At 48.4% G+C, this 12,820-nt stretch overlaps 1 protein-coding gene across 1 annotated transcript in view; it reads right to left on the bottom strand.

The window, feature by feature from the left end:
* Window positions 1-1,023: 1,023 nt before the first annotated feature.
* The window catches only part of TANC1 (tetratricopeptide repeat, ankyrin repeat and coiled-coil containing 1), a 233,453-nt gene continuing 221,656 nt past the window's right edge, over window positions 1,024-12,820 (bottom strand). Inside the window, 7 exon segments of the mRNA XM_023745748.1 lie at window positions 1,024-4,105; window positions 4,772-4,872; window positions 5,967-6,113; window positions 8,004-8,095; window positions 8,744-8,876; window positions 11,538-11,713; window positions 11,992-12,115. Coding sequence (XP_023601516.1) covers window positions 2,683-4,105; window positions 4,772-4,872; window positions 5,967-6,113; window positions 8,004-8,095; window positions 8,744-8,876; window positions 11,538-11,713; window positions 11,992-12,115 — 2,196 coding nt within the window. The 3' untranslated portion in view covers window positions 1,024-2,682.

Raw genomic sequence — 12,820 nt, forward strand, 5'->3', positions numbered from 1 at the left:
AACTAAGTTCACATTTGTTTTTCTCCAATATTTCTATATCAGCACAAAGACGTTCAAATTTCGAGCTCCACAGTTCTGTTTTTTAAATCCAGCAATTGCATTTCAAAGTTGCCAATGTCAATATTAAAGGGAGAAAAACTTAATTCTGTTACAGTAGCATTGAGAGGTTTTTTAACAAAGGCTAACGTCGCTTTGCTGTTTCTGAATTCCTGAAACCTGTTGACAAAAGCTTCCCTCGTATTTAAAAGTGTTGTTTTGAAATAGCAAATGTCAGTATCAGAATTATTTTCTTGGCCATGTTTCAACAGGCTTGGAAAGTGAATCGAAGTTTCTCTTTCAAAATCTTGAGCAAAAGGAGATAATTTGTTTTCGAATGAAATAATTTCTTCTAACATCGAAAAAATTGTGTTTCCTCTCCCCTGTAGTTTACAATTAAGCTGATTTAGATGAGACGTAACGTCTACCATGAAATAAAATTTTTGGATCCACTGATCGTTCCTTAGTTCTGGATAGTGAACACCCTTCTCAAGGAGAAATGCTTTCATTTCTGTTAATAAGGAAGCAAAACGTTTCAAAACGTTTCCTCTTGATAACCAACGTACCTTGTTATGCAGGAGCAGATCTGCGTACTCACTCTCCATTTCAACTCGTGCATGAATCTTGTACGCCTCCCCCGTGCTGCGTATCCCGCGGCCCGCCTGTGTCGCGTCACCCGTCGCCGACCCACCGACACCCCTCACTTCTTCTAACTCCACTTCTTCAAAATAGACTCGCCCAGGCCAAAAACCGACTTCTGCGCATGGGCCACGAAGTTTCAATTGCACTGTACATGCACGCCCATACGTGGTATGTTGTGGAAGAGCCACACGCAAGGGGCCAAAGAGCCGCATGTGGCTCGCCAGCCACGGTTTGCCGACCACTGCTCTAGGGTAACAAGATCACCCTGGATTAAAGCAAGGCAGATAGTTGTCACCAGGACATTTTCTACTTACCCATGGTTGCCTTAAAGTAATGCAAAACAAATTCTATTAATAGTCTTTATTCCATGTGGAAAAGTACAGTAGTTGTGCAGAAACAAAACTACATAACAAAAGAGTAAGACTCACAAATATTAAAGAAAACAATAAATAAGCCATAGAAGTTATAGCAGAACTCATGAAAAGCCTATAAAACAACAAAGCTGTACAAAATACAACAGGAACAAATGTTGAAGAATAACACCAGAAGATTCCTATTCGTACAAAACCATAAGGATGCTCACAGGAACTTCATTACGACGATTCATTTTTAAAACATTCTGTAAATATAGAACTTCCTTCTCCCCAATGCCAGAAAATAAATTTCACATCCCAATGTATAAAACAAACACACTCCCGCCTCTCTCAAACTAGCATTTTAACATCCTTCAATAGCACACCATTTTCATATAAAAATACCTTTAATCCAAGGTTCATTCCTGTACCTTATCTTTACAAACGAATAATACATCAGTTTGAACTTAAGTAGCACCTCAAAGGTGTTCATATAAATGAAATAAAGTGCCGTTACTGGTACACTGTTAACATGCCATAATAATATAGTGTTCAGTGCAATAACCAGCATGGATGACGTTTACAAAGAACATGCAAATATATGACTTACTTTTTTTTAAAGATTAGCTACTTGAAATAGTATATACATGTCTGGATACACTTGGCTATTTATGCAACATGTGACTATAAAATAATGATTGTATAATAAAACAAAAGCAACCAACGAACCAGACTTTAAGGATCCAAATTAAATATTGTCCTTAAAGGACCTCGGAAGGCTTGTTGCAGGAGTGCTATCCCTGTTGAAGGCTAATTTATGTCACCGAGAATGCTATATTCTTAGTATTCTAGCCCCAATCCAACTTGACCACCAATCAGGATTCCAAATAGCTTACACTGTTTCCAAATATTAAAACACCTTGAAATGGGAATATAGCTCAAAAAAGGTGCCATAAAAATATGTTTAATGAAAACCATAACAGAAATAAGTGCTTAATCCTCTTCAGGGAACAGCTATGAAGGGAACAATACTTGGCTGTTCCTGTATTTTGCTTAAGAAAATCAGGTATATAACATTTATAGTCACACACATTCAGCTAGAAATCACTGGGGTCTTAATTTTATATATAGATATATAAACTGGGATTTGACTCAATGGAACTGTAACTAGAAAATTCCATCTTTTCCAGAATACATCATCTGGCAATTTAGTCATGAGTTAAAACTATCACTAGACATTTATATTCTCGAAGAAACAGTATGATTTTTCCCATAGAGCAGAGGACTAGACATTTATATTCTCTAAGAAATATTATGATCTTATCACACAGCTAAGGCTAGGAGAAGAGTGATAAAAACCAAACAATTTCATAAGAGAAAAGCACAAGTTATTTGGCTGCCTTAAGTGTTTAATTTTAATAGGCATAACTAATTGCAGTTTTCAATTCTGGTTAGCATTCTTACTGAAGGTGACTTCTGGTATTTATCAAAGAAACTTTATCCCACATTTTAAATAAATCTGATCCACCCCCAAGGGAAAAAAGAAAAAAAATATGGCTGAAAAGTAATTTTTCTCATAAAAAAAACACTTTAATTACCACCAAGAGCCAACACACAGTTTTTCAAGTTCCCAGCGGGTCTCTCTTCAGGCTCACACATTTGACTCTATGAATGAGCGCTTTGGCTTGGCTGCGGGAAGGTGACTCCTGTGGGCTTCGTTGCCGAGGTGAGGCTGCTGTTTAGAGATGCTTTCCTGGTACAGATGAGCCACAGTCTTGCTTATCCTGGTATCTTGACAGTGGGCTGGAACCGGGCACTTCCTGTCTTCCAGCTCCTTCACGGGGGCCCCGTTGTGGATGCTGCCCCCCAGGGTGGCCGCGGCACAGGCTTTGGCTTGGCTGTGATACCCCGCTGCCTGCTTGAGGGAGGGCTTCTCCGGGTTCGAGGCCTGCGGGCCGGCCGCAGGCGTGTGCGTCAGCAGCCCCTCCGACACGGCCGCGTGCCAGGTGCGGCCCGGAGGGTTGCTCTGCTGCTGGAACCGGGCCGTCTTATCCATGATGCCCATGAACGGAGTGTTGCGCGGTCTGTGCTCGGCGGTGCCGCTCGGGACCTGGTGAACCGCCTTGTCTTTGACTCGAGCCTCTGGCCCCGGGCCCTTGAAGCCGTCGGAAAAACTGCTGCTGGACGTCAAGCTGCTGGTTGAACTGGACATCTTGATGCTGCTGGAGGGAGACCCGGAGGAGCCCGAGCTGGCGAGGGAAGCGGGGTGCCGCATGTCGCTGCCGCCCACTGGCCCGCCCTGGCTCAGCGGGGCCACGTCCACGGCCACGGCGGCGTGAGACAGCAGCCGCTCTGCGCTTCTGATCTTGCTGGGCAGAGGGTATGCAGCGCCACCCTCGCTGGGCTGCAGCGGGACGCCGTGGCCCGGGCCGGGCCGCTCCCCGAACCGCCCCGGACCCGCCCCTGCGGTGAACGTGCCCGCGCCCTCCGAGTGCGGGCCTCGGCCGCCAGCGGTGGCCACGGAGATCCGGCCTGGCATGGGGCTCGGCGGAGGGTGCGCGGAGGAGCCCTGCAGTCTCATGCTCCCGCTCCTCACGCCAGCCTGCCCGCAGCCCAGGTGCTGGCTGGTCTTCACGATCTGCGCCTGCTTGGTGGGCTGCACGACCAGCCCCGGCTGCGCCACGGGCTCCCTCGGGGGCTGGGCGGCTCCTGGCCGGTTCTGTGGCGAGGCGGGCCTCATCTTGGCCTGCAACCCTTCTTGAAGGTTCCGGATGTAGGGGGACGGGGCAGAGGGGTGGGGCCGGGGAGTCAGGGAAACGGAGCCTTCCTGCGGAGAAGTGTCCTCTGCAGCCTCCTCAAGGTGAAGGTGGTCGCCGGGCGCCGGGGCTGGGGCCTCCTCTTCGTTATCCGAGTCCGTGGGCGGGGCGGGCGGTGGGCCCTGCTGCTTTTGCTGCTGGCTCCTCTGGAGCTGCTTGCACTCCTCCTCCACGCGGGCCAGGAGCCTCCTGATCTCCTGGTTGGTGGGGCAGAGCTTCACAGCCTCCCGCAGGTCCGCCAGAGCGGCCGCGAACTGCCTTCATGTGAAAGAGAAGGTACCATCACACGCCGCGCAAACACATGCTCTGAATGCAGCTGCTCCTAACCCAGCTCGGCTATGAGAGGTGTGAACCCTCACTGGTAGACAGGACCCATGGAACTAGCTTAGAGTCACTCAGCTCAGTGGGGCTGCTAATTGCAAGCCAGATCCGTGTGGCTCGGAGCCGGCTGCCTCTATAAAGACCACTGGGCTGGGAATGAGAACAGGCTTAAGTCAGTGGCCGTCAGAATCCTCTTAAAGTGATCTTCCCCCTTCACCTCTCACCACACCTCCTCTTACTCAAAAGTCCTAGGACTCCTGCCCCCTTCTCCTCCCCCCTCCCCCTCCCCCCCCCCCCCCCACACACTTGATGTCTCTAGTGGGCAGTTTTACTTGTGATAATACAACGCACCTAGGACCTTCATGTTGCAGTGTCAGCTGGGGTGGAAGGAAGGAATAGTCCTTCAGGCGTCAGGAGAAAAGAAAAGCTTAGCCATTGCTAATATCTACTCCGGTGCCTCTTGGAAGCTACCCCTTCAGTATGAAAAGGGATGAGAGGCCCCACAGGACGGCTTATGAGCCAGAAGCCCCCAAGTCAACAGCAGCTCTGACACCAGAAGCACAAGAAGGCTTCTCTAGTCACGCATCTAACCCCAGACAGTACCTGCTGTTTCTCTTCGCTCTCGCCCTGGCATAAAAGGCTTCATAGGACTTTGGTTTCAGTTCGAGCGCCTTGGAAGCAAATTCTTCTGCCATGCCAAAGTCCTGGTGTCGATATTTAAATAGACGAGTCAAAAGAAGCATTGAAACATGATTACAGACAACTGTTTAACAGGAGTTTTGCTCTAACCCAGTGGTTCTCAACCTTCTGGCCCTTTAAATACAGTTCCTCATGTTGTGACCCAACCATAAAATTATTTTCGTTGCTATTTCATAACTGTAATGTTGCTACTGTTATGAATCGTAATGTAAATATCTGATATGCAGGATGGTCTTAGGCGACCCGTGTGAAAGGGTCGATCGCCAAAGGGGTCGCGACCCACAGGTTGAGAACTGCTCTAAAGGTTAACAGAGAATTGGGACTTAACTGGAGAGAGATGAAGGGCAAGGCGCGTTTGTTTTTCTGTTTAGTTTTTGAAGTTAGGAGATAGGTAAAGTGTATTAATATTCTTAGGAGGATCCCGTAGAGAAGCGAAAATAGATGATTCGGGAGAGAGAACCGGTAGAAGCAGTGCACCAGAAGGCGGGAGCAGATGGACCCAGCACACACGGGAGGGTCAGCCCACAGGGGGTCCGGGAGCATCATCCACGCTAACAGGACGGAAGGCAGAACAGCGGGCCCAGAAGCAGACAGGTCAACAGATTTGGTGGTGGGAGGGTGAAGTTAAAAAGGAAGTAGAAGAGAGAAGTACTAAAACAAATCTACTAGCTATGAGTTACAAATTAACTGAGTTAGCTACTATCTGTTAGGATTTAAGCAGTTACTGGCATAACTTCTTAGCAAGCATAGTAAGCTCCAGGCAGGTTGCAATCCAGTTGAGTTGGACTTTACCATTTGAATCTGGGATGGGCCACTCTGACTGTGCTGGCCCCTGCGGCTGGGAGGGATGGCTGGAGGAGCAGTTTGCACTGAAGCAGAGGAAACTACACCCAGGTGCACTGTCAGCACCGTGAGAGGTGGGCAGTGAGACCGATCAAAGGACGGTCATCCAAGAGGAGCAGCGGGCCATATGCCAGGTTCGCAGCAATGTGCACGCAGCTCAGGTGGGGGTCCCATGACCGGGTCTATGGAAGGGCTGGCCTTCCCCATTACAACAACAGGCTATTGCTAAAGGATTGGAACGAGGGGCACAGCTTACATTTGTTTTTCTTCGGCAGCGAGACAAATTGAGATAGAGAGAAACTCTTAGTTCATTGAATGGCCTCATGTCCTCTCCGAATCCTTCTCGGGGGAACTTCCGTAAGGCATACTGGTACCGCTGGGCTGCCTCCTTCATCTTCCCTTTCTAGGATCCAAGCATCACAGACAGTCATCCTGTACCAGAGGCTCCAAGATGGGTAAGCTCCCACACCCTACAGCGGTTATTCTCCCCCCACTGCCGAAACCACGCCGGCACGCTGAAAGGGGTCCTGAAGAGAAAGCGCCACAACCAGAGTCGGACGCTAACCAGCGTGAACACACGTGGCTTCGCCGCCCGCTAGGCTCTGCGCTTCACAAGGCGAGACAGAAGCCGGTTTCACAGGAAGGCGTCCGTAAACTGCCAAACTGATAACCAACAATCTTAACGCAGCACATTATCTTCTGCTATATATTTTTGAGAACCTTTCTGTGAATGTCTCTCATTTTATATCTCATAGAGATATTTCAATGCTAAGCGTAACAGAAATCAAGTGAAAACACAATGCGGTTCCTAAGGCAAGTAGAGTCTTGCTGTAGAATAATAATCTTTTCTTTTGAGAGGAACGAAAGCATGGGTTTTAAAAATCAGAACAGCACCAGGCGTCATTTTCAAGGCTCAAGAAATCCATCTCCTATGCTCAGCCGGTTCCGCGCAGCAGGTGTGCGGCCTGCTGAAAACGGCTTGGTATTCTAACATAATTGCCGACCAAAATTCACATTAAAACCACTTCAGAGCCGCAACAGTACACACTCTGAACTCAATTTCAAACTGATTTCCAGGACAGGAACCCTGCTGGGTCATACGACATGCCTATTTATTTGTTATTATTCTGAAAGGGGAAAAACTAAAAACGTTGCAAGTGCTGTCGTCTCCTGGTAAAAAGGATTAAAATGGTCATAATCTAGGTTTTTGTTTTTAGGATCTTTTAATTCTACCTAATCACAGAGGAGGAAAGAAGAGTGATCTATGTAAGTGGCCTAAGCATCTAACTAACCCAGGGGTTGGCAAAACACAGCTTGCGGGTCAAAGGTGGCTCGCTGCCGATTTTCACCAACACAGTGTGACTGGGATGCAGCCACGCTACTTCACTTCCGTATCATCTGTGGCTGCCTCGGCCACACAGCACCGAAGCTGGGTGTGACACAGACCGAAGAGCAAAGCCTCCCATCGTTACTATCTGGCCCTTCCCAAAGTTTGCTTTTGATCTAATCTGGTGTCTTACTTTAGAAAACTCACTTTAACGTCAAATTTATTCATGTGTAAGTCATATTTCCATTTCTAAGGGGAAATGGGAAACACTTCGTTCAGTGTTATATATTACTTAACATCTTAGGTGAAAACATCTCTAGAAACAGTTTCACACTCTAGAACAGTGGTTCTCAACCTTCTGGCCCTTTAAATACAGTTCCTCATGTTGTGACCCAACCATAAAATTATTTTCGTTGCTACTTCATAACTTTAATGTTGCTACTGTTATGAATCGTAATGTAAATACTGATATGCAGGATGGTCTTAGGCGACCCCTGTGAAAGGGTCGTTCGACCGCCAAAGGGGTCGCGACCCACAGGTTGAGAACCGCTGCTCTAGAAGCTTAAGACACTAAAATAAGAGAAGCAGGGCTTGCTCTCTTCCGAAAATGTCTCCTGGGTGCTCCTCTCTGGCATCTCCCGGCTCCGTGCCCTGAGGAGTCTCCTGTAGGACGTGCCAGTTAAATCAGGAGCCACGCTGCCCTCACACCAAGGCTTCGGGCCACGGTTACAGCCACAGGGACTCATTCAGAGATGACGGCTCTCACACAGAAGTGCTTTCTACCTTGAAGCCTCTGCCGTCAGGATATGAAAGCCTGGGCAGGAGGCCAGGGGCCTCTCTCGGAACGTCTATGGGAGCCACGCTACGTGGACCCGGTGCAGCCACACAGCCACGTCCATTACGCACCAAACTAAGAGGCTGCTCGCGGGCCATGGCAACGCCGCAGAAAAGGGCAGCACCACTTACTTTGTACAACATGTTTCCTTCCTCCATCAATTTCTGTAAAAGTATAATCAAAATATCAGGTTTGGAGGTAGCCATCGCCCACGCAGCATTTCCTGCAAAATAAACATGCAGTGAGAGGCGCCTCCGCGGCCTTGGAGGAAAGGGGTGCAGATCTTCCGGGGCCCAGCCCAGCTGCGCTCACACATGGTGGGAACCCGTGGCAGGGACCCCGCGGCAGGGACCACTGCTGGTGTGCCTCGGCCTCCAGATGGCAGCACACCCTGGGACTGGGACAGGACCCCTGCTGACCTGCCGCTGAACTAAGTAAGCCCTTGGGAGGGGAACTGTACTGGGCACAAACTGTTATTCTGGCGAGAAAGCACTGGGAAACTAGTGCAGCAGAGCAGCCACGACCCATCCCTCCCTTCCGATGGGCATGGGGTAAAAATAAACAAGGCTGCATAGTAATCGCCTCCATTTCCAGCCGTGCCCGTGACCACTGGCGGTGAAGGTGTATGTTCTAGCGTCCGTGTGCGCTCCTCTGCAGCCTCCACTCTAGATGCCTCAGCGGTATCCCTCTGCCCTCTTCCCACCACTCATGCTCTTGGCCCTGTCTCGACTGGGAATCGAACCTGGGACGCTTCGGTACTCAGGCTGATGCTCTAACCACTGACCCATGCTGGCCAGGGCCAAACACCTGACAGCTAACCCTGGGAGCAGGTCACCCTTCCTCTCACTGCTGAACGGAGGCATTTACTGACCTAATTTGGCTCCTTTTCTCAGCAGCGTGACCACTACTGATGTGTTTCGACAACCAATGGCTCTGTCCAAGGGACGCATCCCGCTGTGGTCCACGTGCTCGATCACAGCGCCCTTGTCCACTAGGTACAGCACCTGCAGGGGGACAGAGGCATGAGGGGCGGCTCCTGGCAGGGGCGCTGTCCCTAGGCCACCTGCAGCGGCTGGCTTAGGAGCGTCTCCTGATCGTCCGTGCCTCTGGCCCTTAGGGATCCTAGGATGGAAATAAAGTTGACAGAGAACAGAGAAGAGCAGTGGCAGCCATACCTAGAACCCGCTCTGTTAAAGTGAATTTGAAATCAGCAGTGAGGCTCCCCGGGAGGGACATGTGTGTACACACACTCACATACCATAGGCCGGTACATGCACACGTCACCATGTGTCTGTCTCACCCCCTCCCGGGCCACAGAGATGAGACAAGGCCCCAATCCCTTAGGAGGCCCCGTGCAGCAGCTCCAACATGCTGGAGGCTCCGGCCACGGGCACGTCAGAGACACCCAGACCCACATAGTGGGGAACAGGCTGGATGGATGAGCAGCTTGGGATCAGAGGGACCCGATTATAACTCACTTCAAGGCTTAGGAGTGAGACCTGAATATTGGGACTACAAAGACGGCAAGTTGGAGACCCCGGTACAACAACCAGTTTGATGTGATAAAATAGTTGTCACTTGGACTAAATAGAGAACAACAGGAGGAAACCACTTTGGCTACTCAAATGGCTCCACTTACTGAATAAGAAGACGGTAGCCAGTTTCATGTGGATCTGATAGATACACCCTATCTGTCCACCTGCTGTTCTAAATGACAACAGAGGATATACATCCAGAATATATAAAGAACACCTACAAGTCAACAACAAAATCCCAAATAACCCAACTTAAAAATGGGCAAAGGGTCTGAACAGATGTTTTACCAAAGATGATATACAAATGGCCAATATGCATATGAAAAGATGTTCAACATCACTAATCATTACAGAAATGCAAATAATCAAAACCACAATTAGGGTGTACAGCCTCACATTGTTAGCATGGCTACCATAAAAACAACGAATAAAACAGTGAACAGTAAGTGTGGGTGAGGATGTGGAGAAATAGGAACCCTGTGCTTTGTGGGTGGGAATGGAAAATGGTGCAGCCACTCTGGACACAGTAGGGAGGTTCTTCAAAAAATTAAAAATAGAATCACCATTAGATCCAGCAATCCCACGTCTGGGCCTATACCCAAAAGAATATGCATAGATCTCAAAGAATTTGTAGGATCTCAAAGACATACTTGCATGTCCATGTTCATAACAGCACTATTCACAACTGCCAAGAGGTGGAGAAAACCTACGTGCCCATAGGTAGATGACTGGGTAAAGAACATGTACATATACACAACGGACTGTTTATTCAGCCTTAAAAAGGAAGAAAACCCTGTCACGTGCTACAACATGGATAAACCTCGAAGACATTATGCCATTATGCGAAGTGGAATAAGCCTGGCAGGAAAGGACAAATGCTGTAGATTCCACTCACGAGGTACCTCGAGCAGCCCCACGCAGGGAGACAGGATGTGGAATGGGGCTCCCAGGGCAGAGAGGAGTGAGGAAGAGTTGTTTAATGGGGAGGGAGTTTCAGTTTTGCAAGGTAAGAATGTCTAGACATCGGCTGCACAGCAGGGTGAGTATAGTTCACACACAGAACTCTTCTCTTAGAAATGGCTCCGGTGGCACATTTTACGTTATTTTGCTCATCACAGTTTTAAAAAAGGTACTAGAATGCTACACTCCTTCACTGTTCCCTGTTGTTGGTAAGCTGCAGGATTTGGTAAGGCAGTACGAGATAAAAAGTGAAAGTGTAATCGGTGAGGCTCAGTGAAAGAGCTATTTCTGAAAGTCAGTATTAAGTACAGTTTACAGTGCTCGGGACACAGAGACCATTTAACGCTGATGTCACTGCCTTTTAAAAGCATCAGGCCCAGATGTGCAGGCGACAATGGCGTTTGTCCCAAGGTCCACAGCTTCTAGCAACGTAACCCTGTCTCTCCAGGTAACCCTGACACCGGGCATATTAAATACTCAAAAGTGATAACTCTAGAGGAGCTGACTGTCGGTGCCTCTGGCCCTTAGGGATCCTAGGATGGAAATAAAGTTGACAGAGAACAGAGAAGTTCTCTAGTGCCTGCTGGGACCAGAGATGTGATTCCTGACAAAGACATGGTTTCTACCCTGAAAAACAGTTTTCAGCTCTTAGTTTATTAAGGTTTTATCCCCTAGATCTCAATTAGGCTTAAGCATCAGTCAAGAGATAAAGATAGCGCCCAAAGCATTCTAGGCAACGCCATATTGGCTTTAAAAACAAACCAGCTAATTATTTGATTAGCAATTTCTCATATACATAGAAGTGATTTTTAAAGGATCTATATAAGAATTCTATTTATACGGGTTACTATAAGAAAATTAAACTACACATGCGTGTGTGTGTATGTGTATCCATTGTACATACAGCTTGTCACCATGTAGTTTTAAGCCTTTCAGAGTCTATTCAAATCTTTACTACATTCTGGAATAGACTGTCACACAATTAAATAAAAACAAAAATATCCTATAATACAACACACACACACTCACACACACATGCTCACACACACACACTCACACACACTAACCACACACACACACACACACACATATGGTTCAGGTCCTGGTTTCTCTGTGGCACTAGCCCTGCATGCAGGGCAGGCGAGCAATGTGACCACCGGCGGTACCTACGGTCTCTGCGTCGCCGTAGAAGGCTGCCAGGTCCAGGGGGGTGCGGCCATTCTTGTCCATCTGGTCTATCTCGGCTCCTTCCTCAACCAGGAACTGGACCACAGCCCTGTGACCTTTCAGACAAGCCCAGCTTAATGCTGACAAACCCTCTTTGTCCAGAGAAGAAAGGGCGGCACCTGAAAGAAAAAAGCCCAATCATAGACTGTGAACTCCTCAAGACAAAGCCCAGATGCAGGTGCTGTGAGGCCAGAAGCTGACTCGGGGACCCGATTATCACGCTGAAGCTGAGTGATGGGTATGCAGCTTCATTACCTATTCTCTCCACTTGTTCAGTTAGAACATTTCGGTAACAGAAAGACTTAAACTTAGAATCAGGAAGTACTGAACGAGTCCGCCAAAGCTCTTTTCTTTGTCCATCCAATAGACACCCATGAGGGGCAGACAGTGCCGCTACCTTTTGAAAGGAGAAATTCCACGGTGCTCAAGTGCCCTTCGCATGCGGCCACCATGAGGGGTGTCCGGCCCTGCTTGTCGCTTAGGTTCACGTCGCAGCCGCGTTCCAACAGCAATCTCACGATCTGAAATAAACACACCAAGTTACGGCCCCCTGCTCTATTTTATACCCTGTCCTCTATCCCCAGGCAGGACTGTCCACCTTTCAAAGTTGCAAAAGGACTCTCTTCCTTTAAAAGCCCCACTAAATTGTGTAACCCGTGTGGCCTGTAGCAATTTTCTATTGTCTTCCTTTGAACAAACTCTCCTTCCAGATGTAGACATTTAAAACCATGCAAGCACAGGACCTGGTGCCAATCACAATCAAGGACTGACCACACAGCCAGCGGGGCTTGTGGGATAACTGAGCAGAACTAAAGGGGCTGAAGCGACACTCCTGCAGTAAAGGGCGAAAGGCAGAGAGGTGGGTGCAGAGATGGGGTGCAGGGAAACCTCCACCCACCACACCCATGCAATCTGCTCTTCTGAGACTCAGCCTGGTGGGCGGTGTGATGTTCACAGCGGGCCTTTTCAGCAGAGCTGCCTGCAGGAGAGTCTCCCTTGGGACCATGCCTTTAAAAATGTTTTTTAATATATTTTAAAAATATATCTTTTTATTGATTTCAGAGAGGAAGGGAGAGGAAGAGAGAGACAGAAACATCAATGATGAGAGAGAATCGTCTCCAACTGGGGACCTGGGCATGTGCCCTTGACCAGAACTGAACCCGGGACCCTTCAGTCCATAGACCGACGCTCTATCCACTGAGCAAAACCGGCTAGGGCTGGGACCA

This window comes from Myotis lucifugus, unplaced genomic scaffold, assembly GCF_000147115.1.
Source record: "Myotis lucifugus unplaced genomic scaffold, Myoluc2.0 scaffold_5, whole genome shotgun sequence".
Taxonomy (NCBI): Eukaryota; Metazoa; Chordata; class Mammalia; order Chiroptera; family Vespertilionidae; genus Myotis; species Myotis lucifugus.